General features: G+C 43.8%; 1 protein-coding gene across 2 annotated transcripts; it reads left to right on the top strand.

Moving 5' to 3' along the window:
• Positions 1-2,884: 2,884 nt before the first annotated feature.
• On the top strand, positions 2,885-17,946 carry micall2a (mical-like 2a). 2 transcript variants are annotated; one of them, XM_076264939.1, is made up of 19 exons: positions 2,885-3,118; positions 3,702-3,750; positions 6,931-7,072; positions 7,914-8,095; positions 8,568-8,698; positions 8,801-9,442; positions 9,801-10,126; positions 10,504-10,585; positions 11,697-11,899; positions 12,350-12,472; positions 12,596-12,736; positions 12,954-13,160; positions 13,291-13,352; positions 13,562-13,685; positions 15,461-15,563; positions 15,890-15,963; positions 16,402-16,516; positions 16,718-16,764; positions 16,897-17,946. In XM_076264939.1, exons 1-19 carry the CDS (start codon positions 2,976-2,978, stop codon positions 16,980-16,982), a joined length of 2,982 nt encoding a protein of 993 aa, XP_076121054.1. In that variant the 5' UTR covers positions 2,885-2,975; the 3' UTR covers positions 16,983-17,946. The 2 variants fall into 2 exon arrangements, with proteins under 2 accessions (XP_076121054.1, XP_076121055.1); XM_076264940.1 differs by having other exon boundaries at positions 12,957-13,160.
• Positions 17,947-19,858: the final 1,912 nt, after the last annotated feature.

Consider the following 19,858-nt stretch of genomic DNA (forward strand, 5'->3'; position numbering starts at 1 on the left):
AAATATTGAATTTTTTTTACAACTCATTTTTAACCACAGGCACAGTAAGGGCTATTTTAAGATACTGTATGAAATCATGGTAGGCTTCATAGGAAGTGTAAGAGAACTATGAGGCCTTAGCCTGTGCTTAGTGAGAGAGTGCCCTCCTCTGGCAATGAGTTTACTGTATGTTGTGGTTCGTCCTACTTTCTTAATGCTGTAAAGCACACAGTTGTTTCACCCTGTAAATTAAGTGTGTGGAAGTGAGTGTGAGGGAAGTGGAAGTGCTGCAGTGGACAACACAAATGAACAATGTGGAAGAAGACTTTCCATCACCTTCACCTATATGCCATGATCAACATCAGCAATGCTGGATACATTTCACATTATGATTGCACCAGCAAATAACTTCTTACGGAGGTGACTTAAAACATTACATACAGCGGGGAAAATAAGTATTGAACACGTCAACATTTTTTTCAGTAAGTATACTTCCAGAGAGGCTATTCGCATGAAATTTTCACCGGACATTAGTATTAACTTAGGTAATCAACACATATATAAAAATCCAAACACTAATGTCTAAAAGTACAGTTATGAGTAAAAAAGTGGAATGGCACAGGGAAAAAGTATTGAACACGCTAAGAAAAATCAGTACACATAGGCCAGGAATGGCAAGGAACAAACAAAATCTATTAAGTATTTAAGAGAAATAAGTATAAGTATATATACTCTTTTGATCCCGTGAGGGAAATTTGGTCTCTGCATTTATCCCAATCCGTGAATTAGTGAAACACACTCAGCACACAGTGAAGTGAAGCACACACTAATCCCGGCGCAGTGAGCTGCCTGCAACAACAGCGGCGCTCGGGGAGAAGTGAGGGGTTAGGTGCCTTGATCAAGGGCACTTCAGCCGTGCCTACTGGTCGGGGTTCGAACCAGCAACCCTCCGGTTACAAGTCCCAAACGCTGACCAGTAGGCCATGGCTGCCCCATTATTATTATCCCTCCTATCTGTGCAAATTGATAAACTGGGTTAGTACATACTGGTGGGCTATAAAAAGCTTTTTTGTTACCAAGGTGTCACACAAGAAACATTTTATAATGGGTAAAAGCAAAGAGCCCTCCCATGACCTTTGCAACCTTATTGTTGCAAAACATATCAATGGAACTGGTTACAGATGCACTTCAAAACTTCTGAATCATCCAGCAAGCAGTATTGGAGCCATTATCTGCAAGTGGAAGGAACATCACTGCATCAACAACTGGCCATCCTTGCAATATTTCTGACCAGGAAGTCAGAAGGATAGTCAGAAGAGTAGCCCAAGATCCAAGGACCACTCAGAGAAAGCTCCAGAAAGACTTGGAGGCAGCAGGTACAATTGTTACAGAGAAAATCATAGGTAATGCACTCCACCGCCATGGCGTCTATGCACGCTCATCCCGTATGACTCTATTGCTGAAGAAAAACATGTCAAATCTCGTTGAAAGTTTGCTACACAACATTTGGACAATCCTATGAAATACTGAAAGAATGTATTCTGGTCTGGTGAGAGCAAAATTTAACTTTTCAGATGTCATACTACACACTATATTTGGAGGAGAAATGGCACTGTGCATCACCCTAAAAATACCATACCAAAATGAGGTTTGGAGGTGGTGGCATCATGGTGTGGGCTGTTTGTCATCTCATGGTACTAGCATACTTTATACAGTTGAAGGAATGATGAATGGAGTCATTTTGTTCCAGGAGAATCTTTACATCCACCAGGATGATGAGGATGAGACATGGCTAGACCTTCTAGCAGGACAATGATCCAAACCATTCAGCAAAGTAAACTCTCAATTGGTTTCAGAGAAAGGAAATCAAGGCCCTGACTTCAATCCAATTGAACAGTTTTGTAAGTTAACTAAAGATCAGGATTCACAAGAATTCTCAAGACCCCTGGAATCTTCAATATTAGGACTATCTGTTTAAAAGAATGGGCCAAAATCACACCAGAATACTGTGACTGATTAGTTTTTGTCATACAGGAAATGCCTTGAAGCGGCCATTACGAATAAAGGCTTTTCCAAAAAGGTTTTTTTTTTTTAATTCACCAGGCGTGTTCAATACTTTTGTAGGTTATCCACAATCTTTCAATCACGATTGAAGCTCTTCTAAAAACAAGTAGCCAACGTACGCAGGGAAATTTGTTTTAGGCCTAACTATGTTGCTAATTTATAGGCATAAGTTGGCCTGACCAGTGGCCATTTAGCCGTAGCCTAGGCTAGGTTAGATTTTAAAGTCAATGTCCATTCCCTACTTCTGGTTTTGTGGCCTGGCCTAAAGTCGTTAGCATTGTGATGTCTCCAATGAGCTGGCTATTTGCCAAAATGAATCAACGGACACAGAGGCGTTCATTGTTAATTTTAAACACATTAACCTACTTCTGTCTGTGCAGTAAACCTAGCCTATATTCAAATCAGAAAGCTTGTTAGCGGCCCTTGTCAACATAATTAAATTGCTCATTAAAGGTCCGCGCGCTTTTGCTTTTTCAACCACAATAATAATCTAAAATGTTTTCGGGCAATAAACCTAGTTCCACAAACCACTTCTAATGAATAACTAGTGAGTCAGTGTTGAAGTTATTTTGTTTAATTGGTTGTATTTAACAACGCAAGGTATCAAAATAAGAGACGCAACTTAATCACCTAATGAACAAATCTTAAATTAAGGTCCCTCCCACTTGTGTCGCCTCGATTTGATTTCACAGGTAGCCCAGTCTTGTGCTTTTAGTTAAATGGGCTAATTGTGTTGCTCTTTAGGCTACAGTTAATGAGACACGGTCGTGGTTTTAGCAGACTTCCCGGACTTCCCGCACTAGTTTGTCTGGCAGCTCAAACTAGGACACGACAGTTCTCGCAGATAGGCTACGCTGCATCCTTTGTTTGGGGTCCCTCCTGAACTTCGCAAACTTGTTCGCTCTTGGCTCCCACGACACCCTCGAGGGAGGATGGCTGCCATCAAGGCGCTGCAACAGTGGTGCAAGAACCAGTGTGATGGCTACAAAAATGTGGCAATCACGAACATGACAACGTCTTTCAGAGATGGATTAGCGTTCTGTGCGTTGATCCATAAATACAGACCGGATCTCATGTAAGAACTTTTTATGCTCGTTTGTTATTGTGAACCCAGATGGTAATGATCACGGTCTGTTCAGTTTGCGTCAGTGATGGTGACCGTTGTGACTGTTGTTTGTTGAATTAAATAATAATGTTACCTGTCTAGGATGTTCACTAACTTGTGAGCTGAAAAGTATCATAACCTACATCCCAACCGAGCCGGGCTACTCCACTCTCTAGTCTAATTTCTACAGTGTCTTGGTCTCTCTTTTCGCTTAACTGATTACAAACAAAGCATTCGCATTTGTAACTTATTTTGAAGGGAGGAGGTAGTCGAGATACTGACAGTGGACCTCTAGCCTACTATGTATGAATCTTTGTAAGTTGATGACACTGACACTGAGTTGATATGTCTTTACAAGTAGGCTACTATGTTTTCAGATCGTGATAGGCTATCTCCAAAACATGTCCCAAAGATATCTCCAAAACATTGTAGGCTAAATTTGCCTACAGAGGTGTGTTCCTGTGTTATTTGTCACGTAGCCTAGACAGCTTTGAAGGTAAGCTATTTTGCTTCACGGTAGGGAAGTAACTTGTATTCATGTGTTCTTTTCCAGAAACTATGAGTCTCTCAGAAAAGAGAATATTTATGAGAACAACAAACTGGTAAGATTTGCTGACCTCATGGTGTTGTTACAAAGTCACCTTTCCTCACTCATTAATATCCCCATACTTTAACTGAATTAGAAGTTGTTGTAGAAGATTGCATACTTATAACTACAGTTAATTGTGTTCTCCCCTTTACTGTATGTCTATTAAGTGTCAGCGACTGCAGTAGCATGTTACACATTGCTGCATTGTCCCCAGGACATGGTCTTTCTCACATTGTTTTTTAAAATATGCCCAGTTGGTGAAATGCATTTGGCCCCAAGTCAATTCAAGTTGTTTTCATGTTTCCTCTTTTGAAATGTCTATCTAAAGACAAAATATAGGCCAATGGAAATGTTAAAACACGCTGACGGCTGACACTGATAGCTCCATCTGGTGTGCTGCATGTGATTCATATCAGGGTGTTCTTAAATAAGTTTGTTGTTCCTCTTTTGCGAAACACTTTGTTTGAAGCAACAGGGAGGCCACATGGCCATTTTTTATCAAAGATGACATTTTGTTGACTGATTTAATTCTGTCTTTATTTTCGTAGGGCTAATAATTTAATTTGTGAAGGGCTCCATTTATTTTGTAACATGCAAGGAAAACTTATAATCAATGTATTCATCTCAATTCAATTAATTTTCAGCCATTGTTTTTGAAGTCCATGCCTTTGTTCCATTCTCGCCTTTCAGCAGTAATGAAGAACTACATCTCTGTGAACTCGTTTTAGTGCTGCTGTTGTGCCTAATGAGATACCTGTTGAGTTCAGACTTGGAAGTTGGTTGATTGTTGTTACTCAGGAGAATGTATTTATTTGAAAATTAGATAATTAGATATTAGATCGGATTCAGGACTTTTCATATGTGTGTGTATGTTTGTTTGTTTAAGCCGCATTTCAACAGGCAGCAGTGTTTATACACTGTAGGTCACGGTTTGTCCCAGTGGCCTATTTTTCTTTTGCTTCCTCTCCTGCAAGGAAGTGTGTAGGGTCTTTTTGTGATTGAATACCTCAGCCTGCTCAGCTGGGACGTTTCCATTATTAAAGACCTTCTTTATTCACCTTGGACAGTCAGGCTAAAAGACCTCATACTGAGTCTTGCACTTTATTTTGATGTCTGTGTTCAAAATGCTGCTTAGCCTAGGACTGCAGCCTCTCTATGTCTGTTGGCAACGCGACCCACCAGGAGTACCTTCGGGGTATCCATTATGAATGAGGCTTACTGTCATATGAGGGCGATACATGATCCCTGCCATCTAGATTCACTTACAGGTGCAATACATTACCTGGGCAAAGATCTGTGCCTTGTGGTGGCATATACTGCTCTTCTGCTTGTGTGTTGTTTTGCTGTTGATCAACTGCATTCATGATCAGCTACAGTGGCCTAGCTGGATGCTACACTTTAGTGGTGTTATTAAAACACTTTGGGTGTCTAGATATAAAGTGCTAATATGGATTTATTTATTTTGCTTGCCCAAGTGCAATGTGTTGTGTTGTTGTCAGCCTCTTTGCAAGTTTGAAATGTCTCAACACCGTTGCTCGAAGTGCTATGTTTCCTGTTTATTTTCAGATTTTATGAAAGTTCAAGGCCAGTTCCGTCACTGCATTCGGTGCAGGCCTCCCTGCCTCCCTCCCTCCCTCCCTCTCCCTCCCTCCCCACTGTTGCTAGTCGAGATACCAATACCTCGGAGATGGCCGCAGCTCTTTCCTGTCCTCTCGTTCGCAGCTGCGGCAACACAGGAGTTGCCTTTCCTGTGTGAGGCCGAGCAGTAAAATTTAATGAGCCTGTCCACGCTGGGTCTGAAACAATGCTCGCCACACTCCTCCTCCACGTCGCCTCTCCATCCTCCTCTTCTCCCAGGCCTGCGAGTGCACAGGAAGTGTGCTATTCATTATTCACTCCCAGCCCCAGACCTTTCTCTGCGTGGGGGGCAGAGAGATTGCTTCACTGTGGACTTTTTCTTTTCTATTTTGGGAAACGGTTTTCTTTTTTTTGTTGGTCTGTCCTGTGTTTACAGTTAATTGGGAAACCATAGGTTTACAGCACCATTGAGTGTTGCCAAAGCGGCACTGTGCCACTTGTAAAACAATCAAATGTATCCTCACTGCAGCGGAATATTTAAAGCTGTGTTTAAATTAAAGGTCAAGAGCGTTTTCGTGCTCCCTGGTGCTCAGATAGAGGCTGTCAAAGGCTTGGTATGTTCTGGGTACAGTTTTGCAGCCGAGCAGGAGCTTGGCCTTGTATTTATTCAGATGTCAGTGTACAGTGTGTATGTAGTCTGCCTGGTAGGCCTTTGGGAATTTGGATAAATATTTCAAACTGACTTCATGATTTAGAGATCACAGTGAGGTCATACTCGATGGCTAACAGCATACATCATAGTTCTTCCCTGTAAATTCTGCTGTTCAAATTTAGTGTACTTTGTATGAACAGTGTGTAATGTGTATGTATGCTGTAAGTATACTGTTACTTTTCCAGATGCTTTTATCAAAAGCAACTTACAGCCTAGTACTGTATACAGCCTAGTTTAAGTTTAATTCTTGTTTGCACATCTGGTCGTAAGATTCTCAGAATCTCCCATATTACTGTAACAGCACAGGGTCAGTGTGTACCTTGGGTGATGTTAACGCTGTAATCTACAAAACCAGCTAATCATGCTAGCGTTAATCAGATATGTGGAAGTTTTAGCCTACCTCTGCACCCCTCCCTCCACTCCCTCTCCTCGGCCTCCACCAGGCCAGGCCACTGACTCATGTCCCCTAGTTTGATTGACATCAAGGAGGCCCGGTTCCCATCTATGTAACTTTCTTATCTTCTAAATGGTTAAAAGCTGTAGCTCACTGATAAACCTCAGAAAGGAAATGTATTGTATGTGTAACACTGCCTGGGCTGTTCAGTGGTCATGACTCCTAGCATGGCCCCTGAGAATATGCCGCATCCACACTTCAAATCCTTTAGAAGCACATTTGGAACAGAAACACCGTAGCTGGCATTTAGAGGTGGGAAACTCCAAATGCACAAAGTAAGTCCTGTCCTACCATGTGTTGCCTCTACCGGAGAGTTGTGCTCATTAGAATCAACCGGTTTAGTGAATGGTTGGAGTGTCCCCCCCCCCCCCCCCCTTCTGATGCCATGGTTTCCCATCTCTGCCCACATACTGTATGACCAAATGCTTTCCTGTGCGTTGTTGTTGCAGGCCTTTCATGTGGCCGAGGAGCACTTGGGGATTCCCGCCCTGCTGGATGCAGAGGATATGGTGGCCCTGAGCATCCCTGACCGACTCAGCATTCTCACCTACGTCTCCCAGTACTACAACTACTTCAATGGCCGCTCCCCAAGTACGATGCTGTTATGTGACACTTTCACAGATACTTTGCGAATAGCATGATACTTTTAATATGTCTTAATCTATATTCTCATATAATTGTTCATTCAAAGTTGTTACAGGTACAAAACATGGTGCTTTGTTACCCTGAATGTGTTGCATAGCTTTGTAAAATAATAGAAGTAAACAATAAACAATAGTCTCAACAGTGCTCTCTGTTTTGGCTAGAGTGGTTTACAATCCCAGATCCATTAATGGAGTGCATTGTGTTTCTCTTGAATACTGGTGTGGTATATATCCAAGCAGATAAAAGTACATTTTGGGAATGAGTGAGCATAAACAGATGCGGTCAATAACCGTAAAGGTCACTTAATTATTGATAAGCATTCGGGGCGCTAAATATCTGCTAAAATGGGCCATTTTATTCCCCAGCCTAATTATAGGGTAGTAAATGGTCGTTTAAAATAGCATATGAGCATGTTTTTGATGGGACACAGTTGTATACCTTCTGTGTTAACATCAGAGATTTAAAAAGCTGATACGGATACGGACGGAGCCTCTGTCCATTCTCTGCGTTGATTTTGTCCGTTCTTACGAAGCTTACGAATACAGACGAAACGGATCAACGCATGAAACAAAAGTATTCATTTTCGAATGAAAAGGGAGCGTAAACTAGGCTTTAGTCTAACCCCCCCCCCCCCCCCACCCCCCCAAGTCTGGCAGTTGCTATATTTTAAGCTTAGTGAGATTTGAATAGACGCAGAGCACAGCACAGCACAGCACACTTGATCCATTGGCTTTTCTGTCATTCTGTTAAATTTCTGTCATTTTCTGCTCCTCTGCTGCGTCTCCAGTTGGAGGGGTGGGCGGTGTTAAGAGACCTGCTGAAGACTCCAAGGAGGAGCCATCCGAGAAGAAGAACCTTCCGGTTGTTTCCAAAGTCTTCAGCCACAAAAGAGCCATCGAGAACTGTCCTCCAGCCCCACTCATCCAGAAACCGTCACCACAGCTTAAACCAGAACCAGCTGCCCAACAGGTACAGCCAAAGACACCACAGAGCTCTTCACAAGGCACTACATATGTGCGCCAAAGTTTGGCTTTATACTTTGAATCAGATTAATTTGGCCATGTGAGTTAGTACACAAGGAATTTGGTTCCGACTGATGGTGTCACTGTATTGAGTATTGTGTATATAGTACACTAACTATGTTGTGTTGTATATTGTCCATTATTATTATATATATATATATATATATATATATATATATATATAATATATTTGTATTTACTGCTTTAGATAATAGTAAATAGAAAATTATCCTTGCTGCATACATTATCCATAGTGCTTGTTTTGTGCTTCATGCAGTGCAGGCTATATTGAAATTTTATGGTAAACAGGGAGGTAGAGGTAGATTACAGACAGAATTTTTTACATTGCTCATCTTTCTAAAGGTCGCCTGTATAAAATGCCTAATCCACTTTTATCCACTGTTGTCTGGCTCTCACAGAAGGCTGTTTTAGTGGAGAGCTCTAATAAAACTGGCACCCTGAATAGCAAATGTGCCGTTTGCAAGACCCATGTACATTTGGTGCAGCGCCACCTAGTGGATGGGAAATTGTACCACAGGAGCTGTTTCAAGTATGGCATCTGTCCATTGATATAATATAGAGAATAAACTTCTTTTTTTTTTATTACAGAGTTTGTTTTTCTGCAATCCTAACTTGGGAATCTTTCTTATAGATGCAGTGAATGCTCGAACCCTCTCCTGCCAGGGGCATACAAGACAGGACCTGAACCAGGGATGTTTATCTGCAATGCACACCAGAATGGCTACAAGTCCTCACTTCCCAGAGCTGCACAAAAGAGCACAGCTGACCCTTTAAAAACCCCCACTACTCCTGCTACTCCTGCAGTGCAGCTACAGGTGCCAAAGAAAGATGACAAGACCCAGCCTGCAGTCCCAAAGACCGCCTCCATGCTAACTGTCCCTGGGAAAGCCACTCCCAGGCCCGTGGAGCCCAGTCCAGCGCCGCAGCCATGGACCCCCTCAGCGCAGAGGACCCAGGCGGCCAGACGGCAGTTCTTCCAGTCCTCCACCCAGGCTCCATCCTCAGCTCCAGCTCCATCCTCAGCTCCAGCTCCATCCTCAGCTCCATCCTCAGCTCCAGCCCCGGCGCTTTCCTCCGCTCAGGCTTTAAGAGAATCCATTGCCCATCGGCCGGCGCCAGTGCCAACAGAAGCTGGCACCGCCCCGTCCAGAGCTCCGTCCAAGCCAGAGGAGAAGGAGCGTGCCCGGGCACTGATCAGCAGGAAACTGGGCGAGGGGAACTGCAACAATAACAACACAGCGTATCAGTTTGGCTGCAGGACTGATAATAATTGGTGAGGTTTTTCATCGTTTGTTCCCTAAATTATTGTCTCGTTAATTTAAATCAATTACATAAAAAATAAAGGTTTTAATGATGGCATTGCTATCTTCGCCACGTCACTGCAAATTTAATCATTTAATATCCTAATGTCTTGTGTGCTAGGGTAATATATTCACTTCTGTGCGTTTTTTATGCTTTTAGTTATTTATTTTATCAATTAAAAGGGGCGCCAGATTTCCTCATTAGCATATTTGATTACACAGCAGACAATTAGCATAAATCACCCAATGTGGCTCCGACTGCCACAAAGTGCGTTGGCGAGCTAATTGTGTAAATTGTTAACCTAATAGAATAAGCATGCGTCTCCGCAGGTCTGGGAAGGGGCTGTGCTCTGCCGGGGCGCCCAGCTGGAGGCTGGAGAAACGCAGCCAAGGCACGGCGGGGGGTGGGGCGGCCCCTGCACACTCCACCACCAGCACCCCCATCCCCACCCCCATGCCTGCCATCAGCACCAGTTCCTCCTCCACCACCTCCACCTCCTCCTGCAGCAGCAAGGAATCCCTCTGGCTGGCTGCCATCAGGGAACGAGAGCGAGCGAGTGCGAGAGCTCCCCCCAGCCCCGTCGCCGTGGCCACCATTGCCTCCTCCTCCTCTTCCTTCTCCTCCTCGTCTTCTGCGCTCGCCTGCGGTGCCAAAGGTTGGCTTTTTCAGCAGATGACCTTTGCTGTAGATTGCAGTTCATTGAATGTTGCATGGAAAGGTCAATGATGAAGTATTGCGGTAAACATTTCTTAAACCTGAAATTGAAATGCTGGGAGGCTGAAAAGGCAGAAAAAGAAAGGCATGTTCTGACTGTGCTAAAGTAGGTCTTTTTTTGTCTCTCTCCTTTTCTCTTTTGGATTCTTGAAAGATCTTAAAAAGGAGCAGCTGACTGCTGTGTATTTATGGTCCTTGTTTTTTTTGGGGGGTTTTTCTTGTCCCTCTAACAAGGTGATTACTGCTTGCTATATTGAGCTCAGACTATATTTAATCTCTTATTTCTGTCTGCCTTGCCTTTGCATTCCTCTCCTGCAGCCAAACCCGTAGCTGGTTTAGACGTCTCTGCAGCTGACTGGCGATCAAAGCTCCAGCCCGCCTCAAATGGACCAAGCCTGAAGTAAGTTTGATCTGCTGCCACTGTTTATCCCTAATGCTTGCTAATCCACAAGGGGAAGAAGTAGGGGAGAGTCACCCGGGTGAGGGCTGCCATGATGCTGAGCATGAGCCTGAGCGTTGATGGGTGGGTCGGGTATTTTTCTTTCCAGCCGGCGTCTGAAGCGTCCAGCCTCACCCATCGCTTTAGTCTTTGATTGGCTCCGCGTGCAGCCAGGAGTCCTGTCCCCGGTCCTCTTGAGTCCAAAGGAGTGCTGTGCCTAAGGCCGGGCCCTAGGGCCACACAGCTTTGCCCCCATTCATCCACACACACACACACAGACACACAAACACATCCACACTGTCCACAACCGCCTCCCGACGAGCCCTCATCTGATCCTTCTCTTCCAAACTCAAGCTCTGAAGGTAAATATGAGCCATGTCACTATGTAATGCTGCTCTGTGACGTTTGTGGTGGGTAATGAATGGTAAATCTCTACTCTCCTTTTTTCACGTCTTGGCATCATTTACTCAGTTCTGTGAAGAAGATAAAATGGGGTGAGGGGAACATCATATCACTGACTGCAGACTGAATGATGACAAAGAGAACAAAGGCAGCAATTCAGTCATAATAGTATGTCACCAATGGCCCCAAGTCTTGACTGCGGCGTTTGCTCACAGTTCTGTGGTTAGGGGGTGCATGCCAGCAGCAGTACAGAACTGCTCCGTGTTTTTTGTTGTTTCCTCACATTGAACATGGCTGAATAGGAACAGAATTGGAACATTTTCAGATTTGAGACTGTGAGCTTATTGAAGACCCTACAGAAGTGGTGACTAATGAGCTACTCCTTCACATTTAACCCCATGGCCCTGGAGCATGCTCATGAATGAAGTGGTCCTCATCAAAGACAGTCTCACACAACATGAGCTGTCTCGCACAACATGAACTGCATCACATTCAAGCAACAATGGATCATGCAATTAAATCTGTTGCTCCAGAGAACATCACAATTGTTGTTTTATTTCCCTCCCTTTAACCTGTCTTTAACTTCCACACAACTGAATAAAGAATCCAAGCTTGTGATGCAGAGAGAACCTCGTTCATTTAATCCTCTAAAATGCCTTTTCTCTTCCAGATCTCCTGAACCCGCTAAAGGGTTGCCCCGCAACCCTGTGGAGAACAAGCCTACTATGACCTACAAGGCTAGTCTATGCATCACCGTGACCTCGACCGCTTCTGATAAGCTCCACCTCTTAACCAGCCCTTCCTCATCAGGGTCCAGCAGTTACAGACCCTCCTCTGTCCAGCAGCCTGGGAGGAAAAGCTCAGGGGGTTATGGTAAAGCTTTTATCTGTTGGAATCTTCTGTCTTAAGTCTGGTGCCTTACTCGCATAAGTCACTGTTTAGGCTGATGGATGTCTGCACAGATATTTGTTCTGAAGAAGCCTGGGTGCTCCAAAGGGTTGGGACATTGAGTGGCCATGTGTTTGTGTACATGTCCATTAGTATGATGTCCAAGTTATTCTTCGAGCTGTGATGAAATGGGCACTATTCATTATTTGTGTGTGTGTGTGTGTGTGTGTGTGTGTGTGTGTGTGTGTGTGTGTGTGTGTGTGTGTGTGTGTGTGTGTGTGTGTGTGTGTGTGTGTGTGTGTGTGTGTGTGTGTGTGTGTGTGTGTGTGTGTGTGTGTGTGTGTGTGTGTGTGTGTGTGTGTGTGTGTGTGTGTGTGTGTGTGTGTGTGTGTGTGTGTGTGTGTGTGTGTGTGTGTGTGTGTGATGGTGAAAAAGCTTTAGCAGAGTCAGCATCCTCCCACCAGACTGCTGCGGTCACCAGTAGCTCCTCAGCCAGCGATCCCTCCAGAGTCAAAGCTTCGTCTCCAAAGCAGCGGCGACGTGGGTCTGCAGGCTTTGGTAATGTTTTAAAATGAATGAGTTGTAAACAGATTATGTTTATATGTGGTTGAATTTATTTTTTTAATTAAACCGTTGTTTCAATTGATGAAATCGTCTTTAATGTGATCCTCAAATCCACAGGCTCACAAAATGGAAGCCACCATGCTAATAGCTCATCGAATGGTTTGTCCTGTTGGACACCCCCTGTGTCCAGCAGTGTCCAACTCCAACCCTTTAGAGCCTCCTCACCCAAACAGCTGCGTAGGGGTTCAGCTGGAGCTGGTAAGTTCTGTCTGAAAGGAAAACTCCAGAACATGGGTCCTATTTAGATATCATTTCATTTTCATTTTCACTATGGACATAAATTAACAAAATTGCAAAGAAGGCCAAGACAAAGCATCGATTGTACAAACTATTTTTGTTTTCTCTGTCTTTGCCTCCGCCCTTGTGATGTCCCTCTGGATGTAATCCATATGTTTGGCATTTATTTTTCAAAAAGCAGGATCTAGGAGTGGGGATTCTATATCAACTGGACCCACACCACGTTGGGTAACCCCAGTTACTGTCCGCATTTCTCCAAGTGAGTCCACTGGACCTACACCGCGTTGGGTAACCCCAGTTACTGTCCGCATTTCTCCAAGTGAGTCCACCAACCACAAGACTCCATCTGCACAGCATTCACCTCATAGAGTTCCTGTTGAACAGGGTAAGCCTTATGCCACACCATCAAGCTATTCCATACTCATTTGATTCATGGACTTTTCTTGTGATGAATATTCTAGACTTCCATAATATAGGGACATGAATGGTCATGTTGGCCTTTTTCCCTCTCCTAGGTTCTACAAATGGACATCACTCATCAGAGGAAATGGCTTCTGTCACTAAAGTGAGGTCACCAGTAAGTCATCTGTTATCACAGAAAGGGAATTCCATCACTTCATTTATTATTAATAGAATTGATGCAATATAGATAATATCAATAAATATGTCCATGTAAATATGATTGATAGACTTCATCACAGCCCTTTTAGTGATTCTCAGACAATTATTCTCAATTATTGTGCAGGCTAAGACTGCATTTTTGAACATTTCTCTTCCACATTGTAGGCCAAAACGCATCACGTTCCGATGGATGAGATTGTGAAGGAGCTTGGGGAGATCGAGGAGAACCTGAACGAGTTGGAGAGGGAGGGGGTGGACTTGGAGAAGAGGCTCAGGAGCTGTGAGGAAGGTAATGGCCTTAAGGGTGCTGTAATTGTCATCCACACTGTAGGGCAGCTATGGCACTTAATTGGTGAAGACTCTGAGCAGTAGTAGATGTGCTCCTTTTAATCTTAGACTTGGTTTGGTCAATTTTAGCTTCCACAGGGATCCCCTGTGTGTGGTGTCGTCCTAGACCTGGGTTTAAAATAGACTTTCAGGTGTATGGGTTCTTAATATAACTGCAGAATTGTGAATGGTCTAATTGGTCTAGTACTAATCTTCTCAGTCAAAGAGCGAGCAGGCATAAGGACACATTTTGCATTCAGGCTGTTCTTACCCAAATAAACTGCCAGGGGTTTCTTTTCTCCCCCATTTGATTTGATACCCTTTTTTTTTGGTAATGTACCATACTGCACATACTAAAAAGGACTCGGCCCCTTCCCTTCTCTCTGTGTGTGTGTGTGTGTGTGTGTGTGTGTGTGTGTGTGTGTGTGTGTGTGTGTGTGTGTGTGTGTGTGTGTGTGTGTGTGTGTGTGTGTGTGTGTGTGTGTGTGTGTGTGTGTGTGTGTGTGTGTGTGTGTGTGTGTGTGTGTGTGTGTGTGTGTGTGTGTGTGTGTGTGTGTGTGTGTGTGTGTGTGTGTGCGCGCCCACACACCCCTGCCTGTGTGCAGTTCAGGGAGCTGTGCTCTCATTCCAACCCTGTTAGCCGAGCCGGTCCGCCGGGGAGATGGAATCCCAGCGCCGCCTGAAGGGGAGGGATGTGACCAATAAAGGGGACTCATTTCCAGCCGTCAGGGCCAAATGAGGCGAGGAACATGGGCCGCACTGAGGGACCCTCCCCCCCACTCCACAGGGACCCGAGCATAGGATGGAATGTCGAGAGAAAGGAGGAGAGGGAGAGAGAAAGATGGAGGGAAAGAGAGAGAGATATAGAGGTGAGACTGAGAGGGAGAGCGCAGACGAATTGAGAGAATGGAGTGAAAAGGGGCTATGAGAGGACATGGGGAGGGAGGGAGATAAAGGGAGAAGGGTGGGGGTAGAAATGGCATACGACAGATATGGGGAGAACCTGACAGGGGAGGGGTTTGGGGGGGAGAGGGAGGTTACCTGATTGGCTGTTTTCAAGGTCACCATAGTCCCAGCACAGTAATATCTCTGGGCGCTCTGTTCAACTCACCTGTCGCAGCCATCGCAGCAAGTGGGATTTAAAAAGGTCCACCTGCATCTCAACACCCTGCCTCTCGTGTGTGCGTGTGTGCGTGCGTGTGCATGTGTGTGTGTGTGCGTGTGTGTGCGTGTGTGTGTGGTGGCGTTGCCATCATGTATCCAACTCTAACCCCGAGGCAATATTCAGTGGCCACTTATGCACTGGACAGCATCAATGCGTTTGCTAGACGTGGCCCTCATAAAATGTGAAGGAATTTCTCAAGGGGGCATGAAGAGTGTAAGATTACAGAAATGTCACTTGTCTCAACAGACTAGTTATCTGCAATGTTTTTAGGTTCCATTTCTATGTTAAAGGCCCTAGTGCAAAGTCCGTCAATAACAGCTGGTTATTTTAGAAAGAAAAGAAAATGGCTAGTACCGGTACTCTACACTTTGTGGGTGTTTGTGTGCAAACTGTATCATTTTTCAGCAAAGTGATCTGTGTATTGTCTTTTCAGTGAAGTGAAGCTGCTTGTCAAACACCTTATGTCTCTGTGTATATTTAGTTTTACTGTCCTTTGTTTGTTTGTTTGTTTGGTGCACATTGTGTTTTTCTTTTTTGTATACTTCTTGCTGAATTCCTTGTTGTGCAAACAGAGGGAAGAGGGGACCTCCTTATGGACCCGCTAATGGTTGACTGGTTCAATCTCATTCGCAAGAAGCAGGGCTACATGAGGCGGGAGTCGGAGCTGGTCTACATGTAGGTCCCCCCCAGCACCCCCCCCCCCCCCACAACACTCACAATGTCTCTGTCTACCATCAGAGAGATCATTGCATCCTGGGATCATGGTTTACTGTCTAGCTTCATGGGGTATTCATGTTAAGAATATAGCATACTGAAGGATGGTGAGAAAAGTCATGTAGTAGTGGCATGCGGTGACTAATGCAGGCTTTTTAAATCCTTATTTAGCATTTCAGTGGTGACCGTATGTGATGCATGGTCTTTGTGTACTAGTGGAATTTAAATTTTGGAATGTGGAATTGGAATTTAAAAAAGGTTCTTGTTCCTCATCCCAACCATCTCAGAGCCAGAACTCAGGATCTGGAGGAGCAGCAGCCTGGAGTGGAGGGTGAGCTGCGCAGGCTGCTGGACAAGCCAGGTAGGGTGGCCCGGCTAACAGCATTCACACCTGAGCCCGCAGAAAGGGAACCTGTGCTGTGAGCACCTGAAGGCGCATTAGATTTCAGAGTAGCCTTGCCGTGAACTGCTGCTCAAAGGCTTTAAAAAACATTAGCTCACTTCGTTTAATCACTTACAGTGCAATGGGTACAATGCATCGGGTGGAGTTAGCAATTACTTCAAATCCCTGAGTTGCAATACAGTCATGAAAGTGCTGTACAAATAATTTGGCTAATTTTGTATCTCACTGCTTTGGTAGCCTGGTTATGTCACAGTCCTAGTGTTTATTTGCACTGTGATCTTAAATTGATGTGAGGATGTGCACAAGTAGATATATAAGGGTAAATTAAGCACAACCTTCCCATTTGGCCATAGAGGTTTTAGTTGAATCCCTTTTCCCATCTGCCTGGTGAATTAGAACACCTGAAGAGCGAGTCGGAGCGCCGGCAGCAGTCGGAGCTGATGGACCGACTCCTGGAGATCATCAACGACCGGAATGCCATCGTGGAAGGCCTGGATCAGGACCGGCTGAGGTGAGCGGCCATTTTCCTCCTCACTGCTTCACTGAATGATCAGCCTTAAGACATTTGTTATCTGCCCGAGCCGTGATATTAACACCTCTCTCTCTCTCTCTCTCTCTCTCTCTCTCTCTCTCTCTCTCTCTCTCTCTCTCTCTCTCTCTCTCTCTCTCTCTCTCTCTCTCTCTCTCTCTCTCTCTCTCTCTCATATTGAAGGGAAGAGGAGGAGGACCAGCAGTTGAATGAAATGATGCAGAAACTTGGTACGTTTTGATACAGACAAGATATTTAAAGAGAACCCAATTCACATACTGTACATATTGACCTGCAGCTTATTTCAGTGACGTATGTGCATAGTATTATTCTGAGCGCTGTTTTCCTCTCCTGTAAAACAGGTATGAAGAGGGCGAAGAGCAAAAGGCAGTCATCTTTCTCCAAACTGTTCAGGAGGAAGAGCAAGAGGGTGGTGGCTGAGGGGTGATCAGCAGCAGACTGATGGGAAAGGTTGGCCCACACGAGGCTGTTGGAGGTGCTCATGTTTTGCAGTGCTGGTGCTGCACGGCTGCGGACGCCTGAGATCTTGAGACTCGTGCACTGAAATGTTGGCTTGTTTGTGTTCCGTTGTAGGTTTTTTTCCACCACTTAGCAGAGCAGGGTTTTTTGAATGTATCACAGTAGTCTTGGGGTTTTTGTTTTGGTTTGATTTTTGTTTATATGTGTTTTTAATATATACTTTACCTCATGTTAGTCTGTTTTCTTTTGAGTACTAAGTTAAAATAACTTTCCAGCACTAATCTGGGTTTATGAAGGTATGGAGTAAATAAGTATGTAATAATAACAGTAATGGCATACATGTTCTCTTTATTTGTGTACAAAGCAATTTAATCACAATTAATAATAATGTCTTTATAGTGATATGATGAATGTTTTGAGAAGTCTCTCTGAAAATGGAAATGTCGTAGCCAGTGTATCACTGAACAATTAGACTAGGAAAGTGCTACATCACTACTCACATTTGTAAGGGCGGTCAGGGGTGTAATTCCATCTCAGTGCTGAGGGGGGCAGTATAGCTTCAGCAGCAGTCTCGGCAGCAAATCCCATTTTCTTCTCCACAAATTACTTATGCCTGAGCTAATTTCATATATGCCTTGGAATGTTATATTCATCCACAGATTATGTAGTGGAGAGGCTTATGCAGTACAGTTTATAAGGGGGTTTAAATATTAACCAGGTTTAATGAAACCTAAATGCACTGTAATGCATCCTCTAAGTTGTGTATTTTTTAATGCTTGCGATGAAAATACTTTCGATGTCCAGTTCAGTTGTATAATTCCCATTTTAACAAATGCAGTGTTTTAAAGATTTTTAAGGGTTATTATTAAACAAAGGAAATGTTATGAATGAAATCTTTAAATGTTTGATTGATGAATGGAATGGTAATGTCTACAAACAACATATTTGTTTAACTTTAATCATGTTTTTGAAAATAAATATAACTTACTTTTATCTTTGGACTTGTCATGATTTGTATGCATTGTTCCTACATTTACATTGTTGGTTTTTTATGGTTTTGATGCATGCTTATGTCATTTATGCATTTGTAGTTGTTTAAAAGAGCCATAGCTCGTTAGCTGGTAGCCTCAAGCATTCAGTGTCTGTGCAAAGACTAAGTAACTGTCCTGATAGCAGTGTGATGGTATTGGTCTTTCTGCCTAATTCCTCCAACTGAAATACCTATAATATGTAGCGGTTAGCTCATGGAGCTTCCATTTGAAATGCTTAGAAGACTCTGTAGTCACCCATTTTTCTGAGTTTATCTCCGAATGTCTCCCAGCCTCCTCTTCTGCTCTCTCTCTCACTGGGCTCTACTGCCTCCATTCCTGCTCGCACCCTGAAAATGATCATTTATGTGGCTATCACTTAATATGGGTTTTAGAACGAAAATGCATTAAGATAATTTACTCACATTTAATATCATGCGACTGCTTATAGACCACCCATCCCCAATTTTAAGATGCATGAAATTGTGATCATGAACTCGGAACCCCATCTCTCTCTCTCTCTCTCTCTCTCTCTGTCTCTCTCTCGCTGAGAAAGAGCTAGCGAATGATACTGGGGAACAGCACCATACGTGATGTGGGTGACAGTCAAGACTGAATATGTGTGATATTACAGTTAATTAAAGCTTTGCGCCCCATCTCCTGCAAATGCTCACGCTTCTGCAATTAAGAATCAAAGGCGAGGGCTTAGTGTCAGGGGGGTGTCTAATACATGGTTTTAACAGGAATGGGACCTGATTTGCCAGGCTCCTAGCGACAAGCATTAACAACAGCCTCAAATTAGAGGGACATTAATATTCATAAGTAAAACAATTCATCCCGTGAATGGCTGATGAAATGAAATCCTCAGAGGTGAGCTCTCATGTCCACGCCACGTGTGTCCATCAAAAGATGCCATTACTGATCAAGTACTTAATGTGGATGCGCAAAGAGATTTTTTTTAAAAACATAACACAAACACACACACATATACACACTCCAAGCACACGTGTACTCACTAACAGAACTGGGGCCATAATGAAGGAATTAGGAATGGCAGCTTGGCCTCTGAATCATAGGATGAATTTAGAATCCATCTGTTGGGACTGTGTTTTTTTTTCAGTAATGACTATTTTGTATCTGCCTGCCTTATATGAATTTCTATCAAAATGCAACCTAATTTATGGATAAAACAGTGTTCATGACTGTAAGTGTCGGTTTACTCCACAGTCATGAATGTGATTATGAGTAATGGCAGACACTAGGCTACAGTGTTTGATTATGTTTCATATGTTGTGGTCTCATACTGTTCTTCATGACAAGATATTGAGATTGCCAGACTGGGTATTGACTGTCTTGTGTTTTTGTTGTTTAAAAAGGATCTTTTGGTTAGTCACTTTAGGTCACCTAAAAAACCCTCACAACTTTTCTGTGATTTATCCTCTAATTGTTGTAGATGCACCCATCTCCAACTCCTTTGCATATTAAAAGGGTCGCCAAGGTGACCGTACAGTTGTGTTTATAGTGCCACCAAAAAGCACAGAAGCCATTTGGTGAGTTGTTTGTCAGCTACTCTTCATTAGAGCCACTGAATATGTGTGTGTGTGTGTGTGTGTGTGTGTGTGTGTGTGTGTGTGTGTGTGTGTGTGTGTGTGTGTGTGTGTGTGTGTGTGTGTGTGTGTGTGTGTGTGTGCATGCTCACAGCCTGAGCCCTGTGTGTGTCTGTCTTTTTGTGTGTTCACAGTCTGGGCACTGTGTGTCTGTGTGTGTGTGTGTGCGTGCGTGTGTGTGCACGCACGCCTGCCTGTGTGTGTGTGTG

This window comes from Alosa pseudoharengus, unplaced genomic scaffold (genome assembly GCF_046254945.1).
Source record: "Alosa pseudoharengus isolate Yale_2024_CS ecotype anadromous, Long Island Sound unplaced genomic scaffold, YU_APseudo_1.1 YU_APseudo_1.1_scf_4, whole genome shotgun sequence".
Classification (NCBI taxonomy): Eukaryota; Metazoa; Chordata; class Actinopteri; order Clupeiformes; family Clupeidae; genus Alosa; species Alosa pseudoharengus.

Excerpts from the sequence above, each read along its gene's own strand:
- micall2a (XM_076264939.1), top strand. The coding sequence starts at position 2,976 with ATGGCTGCCATCAAGGCGCTGCAACAGTGGTGCAAGAACCAGTGTGAT. Across the intron at positions 8,096-8,567 it reads CAGAACCAGCTGCCCAACAG|AAGGCTGTTTTAGTGGAGAG; the intron begins GTACAGCCAAAG and ends TGGCTCTCACAG. Across the intron at positions 10,127-10,503 it reads GCTCGCCTGCGGTGCCAAAG|CCAAACCCGTAGCTGGTTTA; the intron begins GTTGGCTTTTTC and ends CCTCTCCTGCAG.